The following is a 22,995-nucleotide window of genomic DNA, read 5'->3' on the forward strand; positions in this document are numbered from 1 at the left end:
ACCTGTGGTTCTGATGTGCTGTATAGAATGTCAACTTTCTTTTATAGCATGTGAGTCATGGGAAGTCCTTTAGATTTTTATGGTGTGACTAGGGTTAATAATTCTTATAGGCAGCAGTGTACTTTGAATAACCATCAGCTGTGATTTTTCTCATCTGTACTTGTTTTTATGCAATGGTGGCATGGAGCCAGAATTATAATTTCACCAGATCTTGATCAACTCTGGAGATAAATTCTAATTTAAACTTTCCTATGTACTGCCTCTCAACATATAATCAACATGCTTTCACACACAGCAAATCTGCCATCAGAAACAGAAAAAAATTGCTTACCTTAAATTATTCAAGTATACATCTATGCTACATAATGTGTGATGGAAGCAAGATACAGAGCAGGATTCAACATCTTACCGAAAAATATGCCACCAGTCTGCATACCATGAATTTCAGGCTTGAGTTCTGCTGCCAATGTCACTTAATTGTTTTTTTTGGTTAAGCCATTATACCAAATTTGTTGTACAGAATTATCAATATTGTTCAGACTATATAAAATGTATGTCATTAAGACTTCTCCTCAGCATTAGATTAATCATTCGTTGTCCTCACCATTTTTCCTTCCCTCTCCTAGTTCAATCCTCTCCCTGTGAAGCCACACTGGACTACGACTTCTGTGATGAGTCTTTGGTTTTTCACCATATTCCTCCTTCAATCCTCGGTGATGCATCATAGCTGAAAGAAACCAGGAAAAATAACACTAGCCAATTCCAATTAAACAAAACGGCCAAGCATTAAAACAATTAAAAGGCTGTATTCTTGAAAAGACTAGCTTTTAATGTAATGCATGTTCCAGCACAATCTTCTGCTGTGTCTAAGAGTCTGCTGCATCCTGTGCTTTAACCAGATCTCAGTCACCTATTCTAGGGCAACTCAAGATGGAAAATGGAGTAGCAGATATTACTTCTTGGTAAAGAAGTGATTGGAATATCATAAAAAGTCAATATAAAAACAGATCAAAAACATTACATTATGAAAGCATTCATTTACCTAAAATAAGTTTTAAAATAACTGAAACATGAATTAATAGCTAGAGTGAACTATTGAGATAGTTTTACACTGGAATACAAGACCTCTCGTTTCTGCCCCCATTTTAGTACATTACCTGATGGATTATTCACAATTGTCTTTTTCAGGCACATAGAATCCCAAAAAGGCCCAGGATCACCTGCCCCACGGCATTCGTATGCTGAAGCAGTAGAAAAATATGCCTAATTAATCATTAAAACCCCTATTGTAAAAAGTATTTTAAATGTATTATTTGTACTGGACTGGACCGGACCAAGTTGATGTCTAATGTTGAGCTCTATGGGTCTGGTCAGACTGGTTAAAGATCAGATCATAGACAGGGCTTCAGATATTATAGGAAAATGCCATGTAAATGGAGTATCCTCTTTTTAGCATGTTGCTGGTCAATGTGCTGTACCAAGCACAAAGTTTCTTTCATAGAACTAGTCAGGTACATACTATGTGCTATTCATTTTACATTCTTTTTTCATAAAAAGACAAGAACCCAGTGTGGGAGGGGAGAGAGATGCACAAGGGGCTGGAGTCAGAGGAACAGAGAGCTTGGAGGGGAGGATGTTACAGAGATGGGCAGGATGAGGGAGAGAATTGAAGATAAGACTAAGCATTTAAACTTGAGGCATTGGCGAACCAGGAGCCAATATAGATTAGTGAGGACAAGGGCGGTGAGCAAGTGCAAGATAGGATATGAGCAGCACAGTCTTGAACAAGATGGAGTTTAATGAAGGCCAGCAAGGATGCAATAGGAGTAATCGAGTCTAAAGGTGACAAAGGCGTGTATGAGGGTCTCAGTGCCAGAACAGCTGAGATAGGGGAAGGTGATGTTATGGAGGTGGAAGTAGAGAGTCTTAGTGATAGAGACGATAAAAGACCTTATAGAGGAATGTGGAGGTTAACATACTGGACAGTGTTGAGTATAATTATTTAGTGCACTTTTTATAACTTGTACCATATAGATAGTTTGGGCAGATATATTCAGATAGATATACCCTTTATTTGAAATAAAAGCACCTTTTTCTAAAAGTTGGAAAAACAAATTGTATGTTGGATTTGAGGAGTGATAGATATATCCATACTAGCAGGCTTGGCTGCTTTAAATTGCATAAATACCTTCCCTCCTGACATCTCGTTCCTTGCGCCTTTCCTCAGCTCGCCTTTCTCGTTCTTTCTGTTCCCACTGCTCTTTTTGCAGTTGTTCTCTCTCCCTCATTCTCCTTTCCCGTTCCCTCTGACGCTCGAGTTGCTCAAGACGATCCCTGGAAGATTCACCAAAGTTTTGTAAGTTTAGAAAAAGCATTCAAAAAAAAAAGTCAAGTGGTGTTTTCACACATCACATACAACAGGTCACGTCACTCACCAAGGACTGCCCTGCCCCACATTGCTTGTATCTATAAAAGGTTTCATGTGCCTATCAAAACAAAAACAAAACCCACTTAAATAACCCCACTGCAGAATCCAGGTAACTTTTTTTCAATGTATGGTTTGATAGACATTAGTTTTCGGAAGACCAATGCTACGAGCTATATTCTACAAACTCAGCTTTACAATATTTTTTATTGGGTAGAAAGCTTCAGATAATGCTAAATAGTCCAGGACCAAGGTCTTCTGTGTCACAAGGTATGTGGTTTGTTTCCTCCCTATTTATAACGAAGCAGTAATTGTGTCTGCTTTGCACATAGATTTAATATAACACGCTGCCATGATTTTTTAGGAGATCCCAATGGGCTTCCTTCACTCATAACCAGATAGACTTTTGTCAAAAATTAAGCTTCTTTCTCCCTCCTAAAGTCATACATGCTATTTGCTCTTTGCTGGTAATCTGATATGTTCCTTGGATTTATGTTTTTTTTCTCCAAACGATTGTTTCATGTTACAAGTGTTACTCTTCACCTGAATTCTTCATGCATATGGAATGAGAGGAATGGAGATTTTGGAGGGGAGCAGGTTACAGAGATGGGCAGGATGGTGCCATGGAGGGATTTAAGTTGAGAAAAAGAATTGTAAATTTGAGGTGTTGGGGAAACCAGGATCCAATGTAGATCAGTGAGGACAGGGATGGTGGGCAAGTCGGTCTCGGTGTTGGATAGGATATGAGTAGCAAAGTCTTAAACAAGCTGAAGTTTATGGAGGGTGGCGGTTTCAAAGCTAGCAAGGAGACAAATGGAGTAATCGGGGGTGAAACTTATCTTCGGTGAGAGGGCACAATGGCCATTTGGTATACATTGATGTTAATGGAAGAGAGAATAGGACATTGTGTATAACATGCAGCCGATTCACCATTGCGCATTTTGTGCTATCGCCAAAGTTGAATTTCACCCTCAAGTCCGATGGTGAGAGCAGCGAAATTATGCTCCATTGACGTAGAAATGATATATTTGGCAATTAAATACTCTAATATCATTAGCAAAAAATAGACTTTAGTGCAAAGAAGTAAATGAAAGTGTCCTCTGAACTTCAACCAGTCCACTTGACAAATGAAGGGACCCCAATAAGGAAAAAGCCATAATGTTTGACAAGTAAAAACATACATGCCATTTTCTGAAAACTGAGCCTACTTTACTACTTCAGCCACTTTTTTCTTAATGGACTTATAAAACACAAATACTGACTACTTTGGCTGTGGACCATTTCCTAAAACTGATTTAATGAAAAGATAAATTACAGTCCTTGGGCATAATGTTAAAAGCTGAACTCTAATGCAGGAATACTTGGCAAAGGTACTGATTGTGAATAAACTAATGAAATTTCACATTTTTAAAGCAACAAAAGAAATAAGGCTGAGTTCCCTTTTGAAATACTACTTATATAAGGACACATATTTATGCTGGTGATTCCCCATTTGACAACATTTAAACTCAATTGTACAATCAGACCTATGGTGTTGAGTGGAAATCAAACATTCCTCATAAGAGGCGTTTAAAAAAAGTGCAGCATTAGGTTACTTAATTCAATGTCAGAGTCATTATTAAGCATCAATACTGTTGGGAGGACAACACTGAGTTGAGTAGCCTAACATAACTGTATTTTATTAGTCACTTTTCAATTTTAATTTATTCCAAATTAATAACATTTTTCCACATTTTTGCATGCTGCTGTGTACTGCTCCTTAACATTTAAAAGACTTTGATATTATATCAATGTAGAAGCAGCGCTATGGAGCACCAATGCGTCCTGCTAGAGTGGTAAGATGCAGATTCAGTCCTCCACTCCACTGACATTGCAATCCCAGTTAAAGAGAGGCAGTAAGCACAGTACGGAGTGGGGGAGAAAAGAGTTAATTGGATGGGGAGTGTCCATCAGGCAGCATTATAAATTGGAGGGCAAGAATGCCATTGGCCATTTTATTAGATGTACGGCCTGGAAGGAGGGAGGAAGTTGAAGAAGTACCAGCAATGGGTGAAATTAGGGTGGGGTAAAACACTGTTCTCCAATAGCGTAGAGGGAATTAGAAAAGAACTGATAATCAGGCAACAGGCTATCAGGGCAGATCTGAAAAGGTCATCACTTGACACACGATCAGGAACATTAATCCTGATGATGTCTCAAATCATTTAAAAAATATATTTTTTGATCATTATTTTTGTAGTCATCAATGTAAGGGATGTCAGCATTAGAAAATGGAACACATTTCCAGCTTAGGTACCTGGTGTTTTCCCAAATCAGATTTTGCACAGCCAGATGTGGAATCCCTGTAATGCCCCAACAGTGGGCAGTTTGTGTTGTGGGCTTATGTTCACTAGTGGACTGGAAGGAAACATACATCTCAGATGAAAAGACAATGTGCTAACTAATTGTGCCACTAAGCACATCTCCTAATGGCCAGAATGATATCAGCAGAGGGATAGATGTTCCTTGCTGCATTCTTGGGGAAATAAACCCTAAAATGGAATAAATTCTGGACTTCTGTACTAATATGTTTTTGAGTGGGGATGAAAATGGAGTATTTTTTTTATTTTCTTTACTGTATATCCAGGGTTAAAATAGATTCTGTTGAAACTAATTCAGCTTGGGGACTGCGCATTTCAATAAGCCACTGTATTCACCCCTCGAGGCAAAACAGATGGGATGAAACAATGTTGTTAACATGTAATGGGTTAACTGCAACCTTATTTACCTGATTGCTTTGTTCTGAAAATACCCATGTGTTAGAACAGTTTCGCTCGAGCTCTGGAGGGAGCTGAGCTATTGAATTTGAATCTGCTGCTACACCAGGAAAAGATCGCTCGGGGCCGCAGGTATCATGTGTTTTAATTGCTGTGGATGTATGACAGCCTCATGCAATTGTGAAAGATAGACATTAGATTTTTGTTGTTCCTGTTTGAAAATGTTTGAACTTCAAAAGGAATGGAAAGTATGTATTTTTCAGCCTTGCTGCAATTCGTGAGTTCTTCTAATGCCACTGCACTGCAGTCTCCGTGGAAGTGATGTGTACATTAAACCCACATAAACCTTTTATGTTGCAGATGCTGCCCTTGCTTAGTTTTAGGGGTGTTGTATATCCGAGGATGTACATGCGACATGTTCTACGATCAAATGCTGTATTGACCTTTTGCTGCTTAACCTTTACCTTTCAAAAGTTTATACCCTAGGTCTTGCATCGCATGCAGACGGGTATCAATTCAATAAGCTTTTTGCAGTAACAAAGGTTTCTGTCTGAAAGCTTGGTAATGCTACATTAGCAGATACTGTGTGTATAAATTGTCACTCCAGTTCATAGGGAGCAAAGGTTCATTTGAGAGTGGGTCTTTAGCACTAAGCACGAGAGAAATCTGAATAGATCCTAAAAACTTAACAGAAAAGTAAACATAAAATGGAATAAACTCTTGATTTCTGTACTAATACTTTATGGAAACATAACTAAGATTGTCATATTTTGTATGTACTGTACTTATAACTTTTCTTTTCATTAGATATGCTTAACAACTGTTTCACATCCTGCCAGCCCAGAGGAAAATTATTTTCCCTCACCTTTCTCTCCTGGAATGTTCTCTGGCAAGTTCCCTCCGTTTCTGCCTTTCCCGTTCTCTACGTGCCTTATCTTGCTCCTCTCGCTGTCGTTTCCTTCGCTCATGTTCCCTCTCCTTTTCCTTGTCTTTCTCTTTCCCCCTCATGTGTTTTCCTGTTTACAAACATTTGCATGTTATACCGTTCTTGAACTTTAATTAAACTAATTATAGTTATCAGTTGTAAATTAAATGATATTGAAACTGAATCACTCATGTAGCTTCTGAATTTTCTGTATCAGAAAATGTGTTGGGTAGCACAGTGCTATAACACTGTCATGGACTTGTAGGATGGAGGTACTCACCATGATTCCCAGAAGGAGTTTTAATTGCTTTTTTTACACTCTCAGACTCACCCACATTGCTTCATGCAATACGATACTCCATCCAGTAACCTTGTGACAGACGCAAAACAATCTTTGAAAAAAGAAAGCTTATCAGACCTAAAGCCTGAAATTTCCGAGCAGTAACAAATGCCCTCTGGTTGATCTCAGCTGCGTATGAGTACCAGGATTGCTTATTAATAGCATAGGCCAGGTTAGCAGCTAAACATTGCAACCATGTGAGCAACACCACAAGAGATCCACTACTATTAAAAAAGCAAGAAATGAAAAAGTCATTACACCATTAAGTTTGCTCCCCCCCCCCCCCATGTACCATACTTAAGAAAAGACATACTTGCTCTCGAGGCAGTACAAAGGTTCACTCGGTTAATCCCGGGGATGAGGGGGCGGACATATGAGGAGAGGTTGAGTAGATTGGGACTCTACTCACTGGAGTTCAGAAGAATGAGAGGCGATCTTATTGAAACACATAAGATTGTGAAGGGGCTTGATCGGGTGGATGCGGTAAGGATGTTCACAAGGATGGGTGAAACTAGAACTAGGGGGCATAATCTTAGAATAAGGGGCTGCTCTTTCAAAACTGAGATGAGGAGAAACTTCTTCACTCAGAGGGTAGTAGGTCTGTGGAATTTGCTGCCCCAGGAAGCTGTGGAAGCTACATCATTAAATAAATTTAAAACAGAAATAGACAGTTTCCTAGAAGTAAAAGGGAATTAGGGGTTACGGGGAGCGGGCAGGAAATTGGACATGAATTTAGATTTGAGGTTAGGATCAGATCAGCCATGATCTTATTGAATGGCGGAGCAGGCTCGAGGGGCCGATTGGCCTACTCCTGCTCCTATTTCTTATGTTCTTAGAAGCAGCAAGTATCATCACACTCTATTTCGGTTACTTTTCTGTGCATGAGCAACTGTTCCATACAATATTTGATTAACTAAATTCATGCTTATCCTTACAACTTTAATTCCTGTTCTTAAACAGATATTTATCCAGATTTTTTTTAAAAAGGATTAATTAATTAGCATTTACGTCTTTTACTGAGAATCTACTGCAGAAAGGATAGGACCAATTAGAGATGGAAATGGAAATCTTGCGGAGGATCAAGGAATGGCAGATGCTAAATGAATACTTAGCTGTTGTTTTCACAGAAGAGTGTGGTAATTGGAAGTGAATGGGGGGATGGAACACTTAGATAGTATAACTATAAATAATGCTGTACTAATAAAAATAATTGTTCAAACTCAAAATAGAAAAGATACCAAACCCTAATAGCATGCATCCTAGAATGCTAAAGGAAGTCAAAGAGGAAAGAGCAGAGGCCCTGACCATAATCTTTCAAACATCCTTGGATATGGAAGTTGTGCATGAGGCTTGGAGAGTTGCCAATGTAATAACGCTGTTTAAAAGGGGAGAAAGGAATAAACTAGGTAACTATAAACCAGTCAGCCTAAAATCAACAGTATGAATCTAGAGACCATAATACGGTATAAAATGAATACCCACTTCGAAATATATGGGTTAATTGAGGATAGTCAGGACAGATTTCTAAAAGGTGCGAAATTGCGAATGGATCTTTTTCAGATTGCAGGAATGTAAACAGTGGTGCTCCTCAAGGGTCATTGCTGAGACAACTGATATTCTCTATCGATAAAGGTTAGGACTTGTGTAGACGTGGCGCAATATCAAAATCTGCAAATGACACAAAAATAGGGAGCATGTTGAAATGTGAAGAGGAGTGTAAGCAATTTTAGGAGGACAGACAGATTAGCAGACTGGGCAAATAGATGTCAAATGAAATTTAATGCAGAGATATGTGATACATTTTGGTAGGAAGAATGAGAGAAATATATACTAAATGGTAAAACTTTAAAAAGGTGTAGAGGAGCAGAGAGACTTACGGTTTCAGATACATAAATCTTTAAAAGTGGGAAGAAAAAAATCATAAAGTGTTAAAAAAGGATATGGGATCCTAAGTTTAATAAATAAGGACAGAGTACAAAAGCAAAGGGATGATGCTAAACCTATACAAAAGATTGATTAGGCTGCAGTTAGTACATTGTGTGGCCACCCGACTTAGGAAGGATTTCAAGGCTATGGAAAAGGTGCAACAGATTTGCTACGGTGATACCAAGATGAGAAGCTTTAGTTATGAGTAGAGACTAGAGAAACTGGGTTTCTTTTCATTAGAAGGTTTTAATAAGGTAAGTAGGGAAAACTATTTCCATTGTCAGTGAGTCAGTAACTAGGGGGCATAAATTTAAGACCATCACCAAAAGAATGAAGGGAGGAATTGGGAGAAATGTTTTTATGCAGATGGTTAAGACATGGAATGATTTATAATGACTTTTTAAAAAGTGTATAAATATTTGAAATATAACATTTTAAAAGAGCATGGAGAACGGCCAGGGGAATAGGATTAAATGGAGAGCTCTTTCAGAGAGCTGATAAGGATATCATTTGACCCAATATGCTGTAAAATCAGGTATCTAATAATCTGAGAGGCAGAAAAAAAATCATCTAGTCTTGCTTCAGCCCTTCCTAATCCCCTCCATCTCTCTCCTCCTTAATACCCACCTCTTTGATTAAGCTTTTGGTCACCTCTCCTAAAATCTGCTTCTTTGTCTCAGTGTCCACTGTTTTCTCCTTATGACTTGGTGAAGCTCTATGGGACATTTTTCTATGTTAAAGCCACTATATAAATGCAAGTTGTTGTTGCTTGAAGTTTAATTTTGTACTTAGATCTTTTAGTTCCACAGTCATAGTCTATATTAAATAGTTTGTTTATATCTACATTATCAATAGTTGTTAGCATTTTTCAAAACCTGAATCATGTCTCTCCTTCCTCCCGCCATCATTCTCCAACAAAAACAGTTTAATCTGAGTTTCTCTTCATAACTTATGGATAATTCTAAAATTTATGACCCTATCACCCTTCTTGGCATTTGATATGATGCATTAATGACCGTTTGAAGTCAAGAATGCACACAATATTCTAAAGGTGGCTTTATAAATGAGTAATCGAATTAAAATAACATGCTTCAACTTACAATATCACTTTACATGTATTTTATTCACTTCCACAGCTTCATACTGACTAGATACTTTCAGCAAGTACATCCAAAATCACACCCAAAACCTTTCCCAGCACAATGAATACTGTTTACACATTTCATGTGCAAATTTACATCAACTTATATTCTTCCATATTAAAATCATCCATGCACTGTTCCATTGGCCATCAACTTAATTTGACCAAATCTCTCTGAATAACATCAACCTCCCTCATATGTCATCAGTTTATATAACTTGGTATCATAAACGTGTTTTATGACATTACCAGTAGGTTTTATATGCAGTTCAATGCAGATAAGTGTAAAATAACTAGTATGGTAACAAGGATCCAAAAAAAGCAGCATGCATTAACTGGACAGCTAAATAGCATGCTGAGTAGGAAAGAGATCTGTGGGGTTTTGTGTGAAACTGTCAGACAAGTTCTTGGTTGCAGTAAGAAAATACAAAGTTTTAGGTTAAATGAGCAGAAAGAAAATAAATAAAGAGGTTGGATTGTTGCTTTTTAAGACATTGGTCAGAATCCATCTTGCTATGTGTAGCCATGGTCACCTAACTATTGCAAGGTTATTATTGATGTGGAGATGCCGGTGATGGACTGGGGTTAACAATTGTAAACAATTTTACAACACCAAGTTATAGTCCAACGATTTTATTTTTAATCCCACAAGCTTTCGGGGGCTTTCCCCTTCCTCAGGCGGTGTGGAAGTCACCATCTGAGGAAGGGGAAAGCCCCCGAAAGCTTGTGGGATTAAAAATAAAATCGTTGGACTATAACTTGGTGTTGTAAAATTGTTTACAAAGGTTATTATTGCCCTACAGAGGTGGGCAACCAAGCTGTTTCCTCAAACCAGGAATCTAAGTTATGCAAAAACTTTAAGGACATTGGGCTTGTTCTCTTTTGAAAAGCAACTTTGAGGCAACTCAGCTGAAATTTTCAAAATTATCCACATACTAGGGAACACAATTAAAACTAGGAAGTTAGAAGTATGGTGGAAAGTCAAGCAGAACCTTTTCATACAATGGACAATAAACTAGTGGAATAAATTACCAGGGAAGATCATTGGAACAGAGTATAAGGCTAAATTCAAGAGGCAATCAGATATTTATGGAGAGAAGGGATTATGGTGAGAAGACAGGTAGGTAGAGTTGATAATAATCAATCAAAAAAAGTACTGACTTGTTGGGCCTAGTAGCTTTTTCCCATACTTATATCATTTATGAAGTATAAATAAAAAAGGAACCATGACAGACCTCTCTCAACTTGTCATTGACACAATCACTGTTTTCAACTGTCATGACAATTTTCAAACCAGGTCCCCTAGTGAAAGGACTTTGTCTGCTCATCATCACTTTTTGTTTTCTTTTGCAGTCAGTTTCCAATCCAAGCATCAAATTTTATTTTCATGAGCCTCAATGTCTTTAAAAGCCTCACATTAGCAAATTAAATCCAAGTAAATTGTACCTCATTGCCCTTGTGTACTAATTTAATTACCTTCTCAAAAGAATTCCAGTAGAGACTATACCTTCTGTGTTATAACTTTTTTAAGCCATGCTGACTAACCCTTATGGTCTTTATTGCATCCTGTAAAATGATCACCAATTTCTCGGTACTGTCAATGGACTGATTGATTTATAGTTTCATATCTCATTCCATAAAAATACACACATTGGGATAACATTCACACTCATGTACACCCTCTGTATTTACAGACCTGCTAAATATATCAATGAGAGCCTTACCCATTTCTTGGCTCATTTCCTTGAAGATTCTAAAGTTCATCTCATCTGCCTTAAGTACCCTGTAGACATTTAATTCTTTGAGTTTCTTCGTAACAGTCTTCGTTTCCCATGATTCATTTCTGAAGACTGTTGTAAAGAATTCATTTAACACTTCTGCCATTTTGTGATCCCTGAACATTCATATCCAAATATCCCTTAAAAGGTCCTATCTGGTTCAAAACACTCCCATCTACTTCATACACAGTTTAAAACAACATTTTGTAGATCCCTCTATTATCCATCTTTCTATTGTTCTACTATCCTAACAATCATTTCAGTTACCCTCAACTAATTTTTAATTCTTCACCACTTTATGGCCTCCTTATACAGCCACTGCAGTCTTGACCTTGCAATTTTTCTTCTTGCCACACAAAAAAACGTGGTCATGAAGCAGCCCATTTTTCTTCAGTTCTACTGCCTAGCACTCTTCTCATAAGTTTGTTCCTCTAAAATCTTACAAATCGGTATGATTTTTGTCCTGATCCTTTAATGCAATATTAAAAATAAGCACAATGATCTATAGAACCTAAGAATCCAACTATTAGCAGGTTAACTGTTTTTGGTTACCTGCTAAATATTAAATTTAACATTCAAACACTACATTTAACATAACATGCATCTTAATATCCAGATTTCAATTATTTTAAGTTATAGCTCTATGAAATTTTGTACTTTCACTTCTCTCTTTCTGGCATCCCTTGTTTGTTCTGTAGTTCAAGGATTGTTGCATTACTCTTGCGGATCCCAGATTTTCATTGCTCTACCATTGGCGGCTGTGCCTTCAGCTGCCTAGGCCTTAAGCTCTGGAATTCCCTCCCTAAACCTCTCCACCTTTCCTCCTTTAAGACACTCCTAAAAACCTACCTCTTTGACCAAGGTTTTGGTCACCTGACTTCTTCTGTGGCTCGGTGTCAAATTTTGTTTGATAACGCTCATGTGAAACACCTTGGGACGTTTTACTATGTTGAAGGCGCTACATAAAGGCAAGTTGTTGTTATGTTTTCCTGTGGCCCCTTTTATGAGCCTTAAACAGTTCCCTATCTATCTGTTTGCCGAATGACAGTGAGTAGCAGTTGCCAATTACTACTTTTTGCCCTGTTCAGCAATTTCTATCCGTATTACTTCTGCTGTCTTCTTTACACTTGCATCTAATCTTTTTATTCTTCACCTTGTGTGGAAGTCCCATCTGGGAAACACACCATGCCCTCGGAGCTACATCTTGTCCCTTTTTAACGAGTGGAATCATGTTTTGAGATGCCTCTATTTATCTATTTTCCTCTTTAATGGCAAAAAACCCTGAGGCTCAATATCTAAACACCTTATTATATCTGCATTTCTTTACTCTGAATATTACATTTTCTTATCTCTCGATCAGCAATAACTATTTGCTCATCTGCCTACCAAAGTTATTAGCAAATTAATTATTTTCCTGTTCCATCTTGTTTAAATAACCTAACCTCCATCTTGTTTAACCTAACTGCAAAGAAGTGTGTTCTACATGATGCCCAACATGGTTACTGCAATGTTTTAGAATTTTCATTAAGAATCAAGGGCTCGTCTTTCATCTTTCTAATGCATTTCAAAACAAAAATCAGAAATGTTACTTTAGAGGACACACGACAACACTAATTCTTCCAAATGCTGCAGTATTTTTCACATTATGTAAAGTCATCTAAAATAAAACATTAAACACTGTGAATCTTCATCAAATTGCCATCCCTCACCTTCAACAGATCTACTTCTATGTCTTCGTTTTTCCTTTCTCCTTTCTTCTTTTCTGTGATGCGATTTTTCTTTTTTGGAGGTTTGCTGAGGAGGTTTAATTGCCAAAGAATCATCCTCCTCACCTCTAGATGTTTTAAAAAAACATATATCATTAGCAACATTATTAAAACTGATGCATTTGAATTGCAAACACACTGCCCAGAAAGATGCAGAATCGTTGTTAAAGAAAACTTGATAGCCTAGTTCTCAAAATCTGTGGGCTCAAGAGCACTAAAAGAGCCACAAAATAATTTTTTAAAAGGCTTTCTAGCCGAGAGAGAAGGTTTACTTCTAATTAACCATCTTAGTTTTATTCAGAAGAGGATAAAGACCTGTCAACTGTATTTATGGATCTGGCTAGAAACTTAAGAACTGCTATTCAATATGTTCTCTATTGAAACCAGTACAATAAAATGGTATGAAGTTTAAAATTTGCAACTTCTATATTTTATTTTTAAAAAAGGGATAAACAATCCATGTGATACTAAATGTATGACTCCCCTCATGCAGCTAACAGCAAATTGTCTAAGCTTTAAAAAAAATCCACAGATAATCATAAAAGGAAAGAAAAATACTTGTATTTATATAGTGCCTTATCCAGTTGTCAAAACATCTCAAAGGCTTCACAAAATGAATTAACTTTTTTTTTTGGAGTACAATAACAGTGGTTATATGGGCAATTTATACAGACAATAGACTGGAATTTTTTTAATGCTTGCTCTGGGCTTCCTCAGTAGAATTTAAGCTACAGCAGAGTTTTCTATTTCTCATCACACATTGGACTAACTTTTATTTTCCACTGGGGATGGGGAAGAGGGTTCCACTACACCAGTACATGAAGTTACCAAGCGTGACAAAAAAGGAGGCGTAGAGGCCTAACTCATACACCTATAACATGCCCTTAGTTCTCAAACTAAGATGTGTCTCACAATGGATCAACCTTCTAAAAAGATAAACTGCCAAAGTTGTTGTTAGAAGAAAAGCTGCCAATTAGGTGTCCTCTGGGTTCTCTATTTTAAATAGTCTAAAGTCTCAAAACAAGGCAACAAACACATCTTGCAAAATCCTATTTTAGCAATGGCTAGAAAACATTTTAAGTCTGAAGAACGGGATCAGAAGAGGATCAAACTGGTGAAGGGTCTACATGAAGGGCCAATGACTTCTTTCACCGATCTGCAAAAAAAAGTAAGTGACCTGAATAATTTTTTTAAAATGCATTTACAATGAAGTGCATTGGGAGGACGAGAAAATAGGTGGTTTTACTTTTTTTTTAAGATTAACATACCGATCTTCTATAGATCCTTCTCGTCTGTGTGGTGAATTGCGTATAGTTATCTCCATCTTGTCCCTGTGTTCTTGAAGCTCTCCTTCCTCCAGTGAGTCCCGTTTAGAATCCCTGTCATCCAACTGAGATGTATAAAAATAGGATGGTAATCTTGAACTGGTACACTTATTGTTAACAATTTAGTTTTCACATCTTGTCTATGACACTTTTCTCATGTTCCAATTCATCTGTTCTTATGACATACTTTTCATTATCAATTCCCACTTATGTTCATTTTTCCATCTCCGTATATACTTTATTGCAATTTTCTCATCATATCTGGTTCATTAAACATCAGTGGACTTGAAATGTCATTTTCATGAGTTACTGATAGTTTTGAGAATGGCAAGGCTTGTAAAGAATCTAAAAATGAAAAACAGTGGCATAGAGAAGTCACACAATTTAGTCAATACACCTGATATCACACGTTTGACAGGTTTCTTAGCAGCATCGATGACAATGCAAAGTTGTGGCTCTTTTGGCGTTCATCATTCTGCAGCTCAATCACAACGAAGTGCTAAGAGCCGCTTCCGAATCAACAATGTAAATAAAGCTTTCATAAAAACACAGTAGCAGTTGCTGGAAAAAGGATTTGTTTCCCTGCGCCTATATTGCAAAATGCGACATTTCTTACAAGAAAACTACATTATGTTGGAGAAAAAACCCTTTATTGTCACCTCCTTAAAGTTTTTCTTTGGGCTGGCAAATTGAAAGGGACAATAAAAGGACTCCACTGTGGTACATACAATACACTCTATCCAATATTATTTTGAAATCAAGAAATTTTTGACAGCTTAGGAACAAGTGTTCACCATTAACTTCAAGTTGTATATTTTTAAATTTTCCACTCTTTCTTCACCCTATTAGACAGATTTCTACCACTAACGTCAATTCGCAAGATATGCAAAGCCCTCTATGTCTGTGGAGTGCTTTCACTCAGTAAGCTGTAAAATACTTCCACAGTTTACGGTGTTGACTAAAATCCAAAGTTCAGGGCAGCTTTAAAACTTGCAGTTGTTGTATCTTGACATGCAATACATTTTTTTAAAAAAGGTTCGTGCACTGCTGGTTAAAAGGGTAACTGGCAGCAATTTCAAAAACTTCTCTGGGTTGTTGGAAAAACCAACTGGGTAGCAACCTAGTGAGGAGAAAGAACATATGTGGAGCATAAGAGGAAATATCAGAGAAGCAATAACCACAATAGCATTGATAAATACAAAAAAAACAAGAAACTTTACAAGTGAGAGGGGGAGTTTGGAGGTGATGTGAAAGAGAAGCCTATCACAAGACATTGTTTATGTATCCTGTTCAGAAGTGTGAGCAAGGAGTGAGAAGACTCCCCAGATATGGGAGCAGTATTCTACTCTTGGATGGACTTGGGCTTTATTACAGAGTGTTAAGAAACACTGATGAGGAAAGTAGTTTAACACAAATGAGGAAATCAAGCGCCTGGAAGAGAATTCCATTTGCGATCACATGAGATGGTGAGACCAACATCATGAATATATGATGGAATAATGGGTGCAGTCATCAAATTAAGACGTGTTCGCTGTTGTTTAGACGTGCAAGAAACATGAAGAACCTGTGTCCTGGATGGCAATGTTTTGTATGCTTTCAGCTCACAGCCCTGTGATGCTGAAATAAATTTTAATGTTATAGTAATGAAAAAGTAGCTTTATTACCTTACAGAACTTTTAAAGACATTATTTAACATCTATCTGTTCTAATCCCCCTTTCCCGTAAAAAAATTAATTTAAAATATTTTACTTATCTTTCTCCTTTTGCCTCTAGGTTGATTTCCAGATGCAGATATGCTTTTAAAAACATTGAGTTTTCCAGGCAATTGAAAGCCCACACCTTTAAAACTGACATGGTCACATCATAGATGCCACAGCTCAACCTTGGGCGCACTTTTATGCATCACAACATGGAAGAGGCTGCGAACAAGTCTCCTTGTTGGTGGCCCCTGGAGCTTAATGGCACCTAGACAAGTAAACATGTCCATTACACCAGGAGAGTTAAAAACTGGTATAAAGTATTGTCAGATAAGGCCAAATACATTTTATTATTTCCTTTTGCCAATCTGCCTTTAACTAGGTCGAACTAATAAAAGAAAATGTAATTGAACTGAATAAAATCTGCACCTTTTCAGTGGAGACACTGAATGAAACAAAAAGATGGTATAGATTTTAGAAACAAAGTAAATCTGAATGAGTCATACACACTTAATTTAAACATGTGACAAAGTATGCTAATTCTTATAGTGGGTCAACAATAGACTGAATATACTGCCAGAAAAATTCAGGAAAAAATAACTAACCAGAATCCGGCTTGGGCACCGCCACAATGTGAGGTATAAATGAACTGAGGAAAATATATTTTTCCAGGAAGAAAATACTGAAGAAGTGCTCTATGTAATTAAATAATAGGTATATTTGCAGTCCGAAGTTTCCCTTTTTAGTTTGCCTCAAGTTTCAGCATAAACAAATATTTGGAACAAGCAATCCAAGTCACAATGAGGACTTACTTTTAAAAGCTGCACTCTCCAATTATTTGACTCTAGCAGTACATACTAAAATATGTTGTGAGATTAAGAAGAAAAGTTTCTGAACTGAATTAACCTGATTTCTTCTTACTGCTAAGCTGCTCACAGATGTTCACCAGGACGTTAGTGAACTCCAAGCTGGGAATTTTTAAAAAATTCTTTGTTCTTGGGATGCTGGTAAAACAATATTTATTGCCCATTGCTAGTAGCCATGAAGGCATTGAGTCAACCACGTAGTGTGGAACTGGAGTCACACGTAGGCCAGATCAGGTGGGGATGGCAGGTTCCCTTCCCCGAAGGACATTAGTGAACTAGTTAGGTTTTTACGTCAATCAGGCAGCTTTCGTGGTCATTTTGTGATAGTAGTCCACAAATAACCAGATTTATTGAATTTCAATTTCGTAACTTGCCATAACGGGATTTGAACTCACGGCCTGTGGGCCTCCAGTATCATAACCATTAGGCTAACATACCCATCAAATTAGAGGAAAGAACCTTTTTTCTTTAAAAAATTGAGTACAGAACACGCATTCTACATTTTTCTTCTGGTATCTTGTAGCAAAAGTGGGAATGCAGTTTGCCAGTACGGAGCAAAATAGTGTTCAAAAATCATCAACTTTAAATGCTTGTCAGAATTATTTAAGCATCAATTTAATACTTATTGCAAAGCTGAGTATGTTATAGTAAAAGATTGCAAGGCCACAATTCACTCATATGGCTGGTTCAGAACATTCCTGCTATTATCCACTTTCAGTGAACGTCTGCCATTGTTTAACCCAGATGCAGCATCACAAATCTCCTGGATCAAAGGCAACAAGGGCCTTCAATCAAGAAGGTGCTCAGTTGTTGTTGTACACTAACTGAATCTCACTTTTATAAGTGTTCAACTACAAAAAAGTCAAAATTTCCATTTTATTTCTTTTTTGCAAAATATACAAGCAGTTTCAGGTAAAATGACCTGAGGCAGCAGAGAATGCAGTAAGTTACAGTTCCACCCGAGTTCAGGTAACAGTCTTAGCAAGCTTTCTGGGCACCTCTACAGCACTGGTACATAGGCAGTCTGAGGATCACAACTTGCTGCGTTCTCCAATTCATTCAACTGTCAGTCAGTAAGGCTCAATCAGTTGACTCCTGATGTAGTGAAATCTTGCCCTGACAAACAAGATTTCATTATAATAATGATCTACTCTAACAGCATTTTCATAGACTTTAGCATATACAAGTACTGCAGGATGGAGGGAAATAAAGATTCATCAGTGTACTCTGGAACCTATTTTTTGTTTCTTTAATTCAGTGTTATTCGCTAACTTGTCGACAGCTACAATCCTGAGCAGTCTCTTGCTCGAGGGCCACTCCCAGGAATGATCCAACATGCTGCACCACAGAGTGATGGATTGTGGGTCTGCGCCCATGATTCCCCACACAGTGAGCTTCTGATTTCAAGCATGTCAATCTCAGCAGTTGCCAAGTGGAGGAAAAGAAAACTATAGGACTGATAGCTCTATTAAACTATAGGTCCTATAGTTTGATACAGCACTTTCATATGATCTAGGGATGGCACAAATTCCTAGTGCTTCTCTTACTGGAAAGCAAAAGGAGAGAGAAAGGGGCTAAATCCCAACTCTGCCAACATCCTACAGTAGGTGGGCTGTGAGTGGAGGCCACATATGGATGGGTATTGGGCACAAGTGGTTCCTAGGCTGAATTAGGAGTATCACTGGTTTAGCTGAATACTGCAAATAAAGTTTGACAATAGTTATTAAAGTAAGCAACACCACAAAAACACACTAACTTAGGATACAAAATGCTGACAGCATTACTACTTACATTTTTTGGACGTTTCACATCAACCTTTTCCTCCTGCTCTTTTCGTCGTTTCTTTTCCTGCAAAATTTCTTCAAGAGTTTTTACTTTCCAGTTATCCTTTTCATCTCCCATTGGTACAGACCACACTGAGCTAAAACAGAATCAGTTACATGCTAGTCATTAGGTTAGAAGAGACACAATCTCTTTGTCTCAACCTTCTCATGCTGGACTTCAAAAAAAAACTTTTTAAAAAAGTTATACGCAGACCACTTCCACTTCTTAAGGTGCAGACATTTTCTTCCTTCTGATCTGCACACTAAAATTCTCAGAAACCCTTTTCAAAATCTTACCCCATCCATAATGCATAAGGCTCTTGCAAAAAGAAATGTCAGGTCAAACTGATACCACTATACTGAACAATTACCAAATTCCATCTGCTGCTTATCGCTACCACCACCAATTCAATCTGTTACTAGCTTGCAAGCAGGTATCTATTCCCTCCCAGTAAATGATGCATTGCCAGCGGCTGGGGCAGAGACTGAAAATGACTTATTTAAGACCAGGTACTGGTCATTATTTGTTTGGATAGTCAAGAAAATTCAGTTCAGAATCACTTTTGCAAACTATACTGTACACCTCAGCAGCAACACTCAAGTCATTCTAACTTAGACTTCCGACCCAAATGATATTCAATACAAGTATAAAATAAAGTCAAATTGTGTTTGGGCCTTGGATTTCAAGCCAATTTATACATATACATTTTTTTAAAAAAGTATTCCAGGCAGTTCATAAGCTTTTACTTTACTGCTAAGATAACTATCTTTCATCCCACTCAAATAACAGCTCAAGCTACAGTTAACCATAAAATCATTTCAAAATAGCTCCACAATTTGAATTTAGGCAAACAAAATCAAACTCTTTAGACATACGGTGAGAGACATCGCTGCTATAAATCAGCTTGTGCAGGTACATGTAAAAATAAAAAACTTCATATCAACGTGTTACTTGGCTTCTCATGAAGCTCCCTGTATTTATTTTGAACGTGTAATTGCACTGATACAGGCATGTATCATAGTTCTTAGATTAGATAATACAGTTAATTTATTACTGCAGTACAGTGGAGCCCTTTTATTGTCACTTTCAATTTGCCAGCTAAAAAAAGTGACAATAAATGGTAGCTGTTCTCCCATGGGAAATTGTTTTTATTAGAAGAACATTCATGATGAAATACTCTGCGAAATCAATAGAAAATAAATAAGAATCACTTTTTGCTGTAACTGCTACTGCCATTGTTGTGGAGCTTAACATTGTTCTACCATCTAGAAGGACCTGTAAACACTTGCATCTGACTAGTTATGCTGTAAAACAGCACAGCAAAATTACTGTAGAACTTCATACAAATGCATATATTAGAAACTTAACATAAAATACAGATATATATTTGAATTAATTGCATTCTTTTTACATTGTGTGATGGATATGTCACTGCTCATTTGTAAATCTCATTTCCTGATGAGCCTTGCCGTCTCAAAAGTCAATAAAATGTAATAACCAGAATTAATGCTTGGTTTGAAAAAAGCTCCCATTCAAGTGTCTTTCCTTGTCCCTTGATATGCAGTTAACCTGAAGTGACAAAAAAAAAATCACAATAAAGCCTACATGTACATGAACATTTTTGTGTAAAAATTAAAAAGTTGGCAGGAATTGACAATAAAAAATGGCAGCATTTTTAGACCAAAAATTAATTGGTGTCCATTCACGAGTTGGGATTTCAAACAAAGTGTGTTATGATGAGGGAGAAAAACGTGGACTCTACTGTATTTCCAACAACCCGTCTACAGAGAATTTAAAGGAAAGCTACATGTTAACGGTTTCTAGCAGAGAACAAGATCTAAATCCAATCACTAAACTTCAACTCTATGCAGTACAGTAAACACAAGTGTAACTTTACCACTAGAAGGATGCTGAGAAAATGGATGTTGCTACAAGTCTCATTGTGGTGACTGTTCAGACTTACAAATGAACTCTTGCTCCAAGAGAATTGCGAATGTTTTTATACAGCACACTGAAAGCAAAAGGTATTAAGAGTTATATAATTTCTATCCTTTACTGTGCAATCAATTCATCCTTTGTTACATTATACACTAGGACAACTGCACTGAATTTTGCTTTCAAGTGCTATACAGAAATATCAGTATAGTTCCTAGAACAGAATTGCATTTTGTAAATCAAAAAATTGCTACTTAAGTTAATACCAAACTGAGAAATGCTTATTTGGGCCGCAACATTGTAACTTGAGAATAATAAAGCAATACACATATTTGATTAGTAGAGACTAAGTAATTTTGTTTTCTGGTATTAAAATTTCTCAAGAGCTGCCAATAAATGTAAAAAATGTACTCAGTCTGAAATCATTCAAAGGGATAATTCCTTACTTAATAGTCCATCATTAGCAAATAACATTATGGGAAAATATGCTTTCTATAAGTTTTAATCTTCATCACTTACAGTGTGCAGGAATGGTGCTATTTGCACATCAGAAACTAAGACTACTAAAGGAAACAATTTATAGTGACCTTTATGCCTTCATGACTGCCTCAAAAGGATGTGGGTTGCATTTTATCATGTGAAGAACTAACACAATTCTAGAACAGAGATTATCCTAGTGGGATTTTTGTTGGGAATAAAATTAACTTTTGCAATGTGACTTTGTTTCCAAACCATGTTCTGGGCACATTATTAGCAAGTAACTACATCCGTGCCTCACTAGAAAATGACACAAATGAGAAATGAGTTTCATAGTCAACAGTAGTTAAACTTTCAACCTATTTTTTGTACCTTAACAAATGTCAGTAATTAGGGTACCAACTTTAATAGCACTAGATCCAGTTCTCTGCTATAAACAAATATAATCCTCTAAAGCATAACATTTGGTACACTTGCAACCAAAGAAGATTACAGTTAAATGAAGTGGTACTGATTTGTCAGTCATAGACTTTCAACGTATAAATGAATCACAGCTTCCTGAAGACTAGTAGGTAAAGGGACTACTTAAGTCAGAGGTTTCATTCCTAGTCATTTGAAGTTTGCTGATCTTAGCCAAGGCAGCAGGGAAAAAGAAATAAACCAGAATTACTGCTCCTAATCACCATTGAGTGACCCTTGCTGAAAAGTGCATGTATAAGGGTACCAGGTCCAAACAGGTTTGGACTCAGCTATGATGCCCTTCATGATCAAATAACCTACCAACACTCCCTGTCCAGGTTCACATATGAAGAATGGATACTTGGGCAAGATACTAGGACTGCTAGCACCTATGGACCCATAGCCCATCAACAGTCAGCACCTTCAGGAGAGGAGGGGAGACAAATGGAAAAAAATGAACATATAACTTTGTGCAGTGTAGTTGTTTCATGATACTTTTTAACATTGATCATTCATGACTACAATAGGTCAGTACTTGCATCCTGTGGGGCTGAGGCAGTGGGTGCAATAGCAGAATTCGAAATGAAACCTGGATTTAGCATCAAATGGGATCTTTTCATTAGTTACCTCAGTTTGATTTGACTAGGGCCAGCTCTCTTCTCTTCCCCATTGCAATCCAGAGTTTGCCTCAGAATGAAAGTAGATCAAAACATACTCTTAAAGGGGTAGCTGAAAAATTGGAGAAGAACTTCATACAGCCTTTCAAACTAATGAAGGGTCTTATTCATTTTCAAATAATTGGCCAGTTTGCCCTGTCTCTTAGTGAAAATATAATTGTTCTTTTCGGCACGTTTTCTGAAAACATGACAGTGTTAGCACACACTCAGTGACAGGTTTCCATCATGTGGACAAATCAATGATTCAAAGGTTGTGGCGTCTCAAACATCACCAACTAGTGCTCTGGACAAAAGAAATAAAAGCCTTTCCTGACCCACAGTAGTTGATTAACGATCTAGCACCTCACAGCAGGGCGTCCGGGGGCCGGGGGCCGACAGCAGAGGCCACCCCCGACCCCCGGGCGCTCAATGCGCGGTGTCGCCCGCTTCAGGCCCACGATTTCCGTGCATTAAAACGGAAGGGAAAAAAGTACCGTCAGGTCACGGTATTTAACACACGGAGCTGAGGGTCTCCCGCCTAAATAACCACAACGAGCACAAATCCGCGGAATGAAACGCTCCAGTCCTCGGCCTCACCTCGTTCCGCAGACCCCCAGCACCCGCACCTCATCCACGGCGTCGCGTCCAACGCGTCACTTCCGGCGCGACTGAAGCCTTACGCATGCGTTCACAGATGTT

At 37.6% G+C, this 22,995-nt stretch overlaps 1 protein-coding gene across 19 annotated transcripts in view; it reads right to left on the minus strand.

The window, feature by feature from the left end:
- cdk11b (cyclin dependent kinase 11B) overlaps window positions 1–22,995 on the minus strand; it is a 45,191-nt gene extending 22,196 nt beyond the window's left edge. For 2 of the 19 annotated variants that reach the window (XM_067970403.1, XM_067970400.1), the window contains exons 1-10: window positions 20,181–20,270; window positions 18,737–18,866; window positions 14,326–14,447; window positions 13,001–13,125; window positions 11,238–11,363; window positions 6,047–6,197; window positions 2,436–2,486; window positions 2,189–2,334; window positions 1,158–1,241; window positions 605–727 (exon numbers count right to left, since the gene is read on the minus strand). In XM_067970403.1, the coding sequence (XP_067826504.1) occupies window positions 605–727; window positions 1,158–1,241; window positions 2,189–2,334; window positions 2,436–2,486; window positions 6,047–6,197; window positions 11,238–11,363; window positions 13,001–13,125; window positions 14,326–14,447; window positions 18,737–18,847 (1,039 nt within the window). In that variant the 5' untranslated portion in view covers window positions 18,848–18,866; window positions 20,181–20,270. Of the gene's footprint in view, window positions 1–604; window positions 728–1,157; window positions 1,242–2,188; window positions 2,335–2,435; window positions 2,487–6,046; window positions 6,198–6,437; window positions 6,481–11,237; window positions 11,364–13,000; window positions 13,126–14,325; window positions 14,448–14,569; window positions 14,588–18,736; window positions 18,867–20,180; window positions 20,339–20,666; window positions 20,781–21,961; window positions 22,062–22,267; window positions 22,344–22,893 lie in introns of those variants that run through there. The other 17 variants (XM_067970419.1, XM_067970416.1, XM_067970402.1 and 14 more) reach the window with 16 other exon arrangements.

The sequence above is a fragment of the Heptranchias perlo genome, chromosome 32, assembly GCF_035084215.1.
Source record: "Heptranchias perlo isolate sHepPer1 chromosome 32, sHepPer1.hap1, whole genome shotgun sequence".
In the NCBI taxonomy this organism is placed as follows: domain Eukaryota; kingdom Metazoa; phylum Chordata; class Chondrichthyes; order Hexanchiformes; family Hexanchidae; genus Heptranchias; species Heptranchias perlo.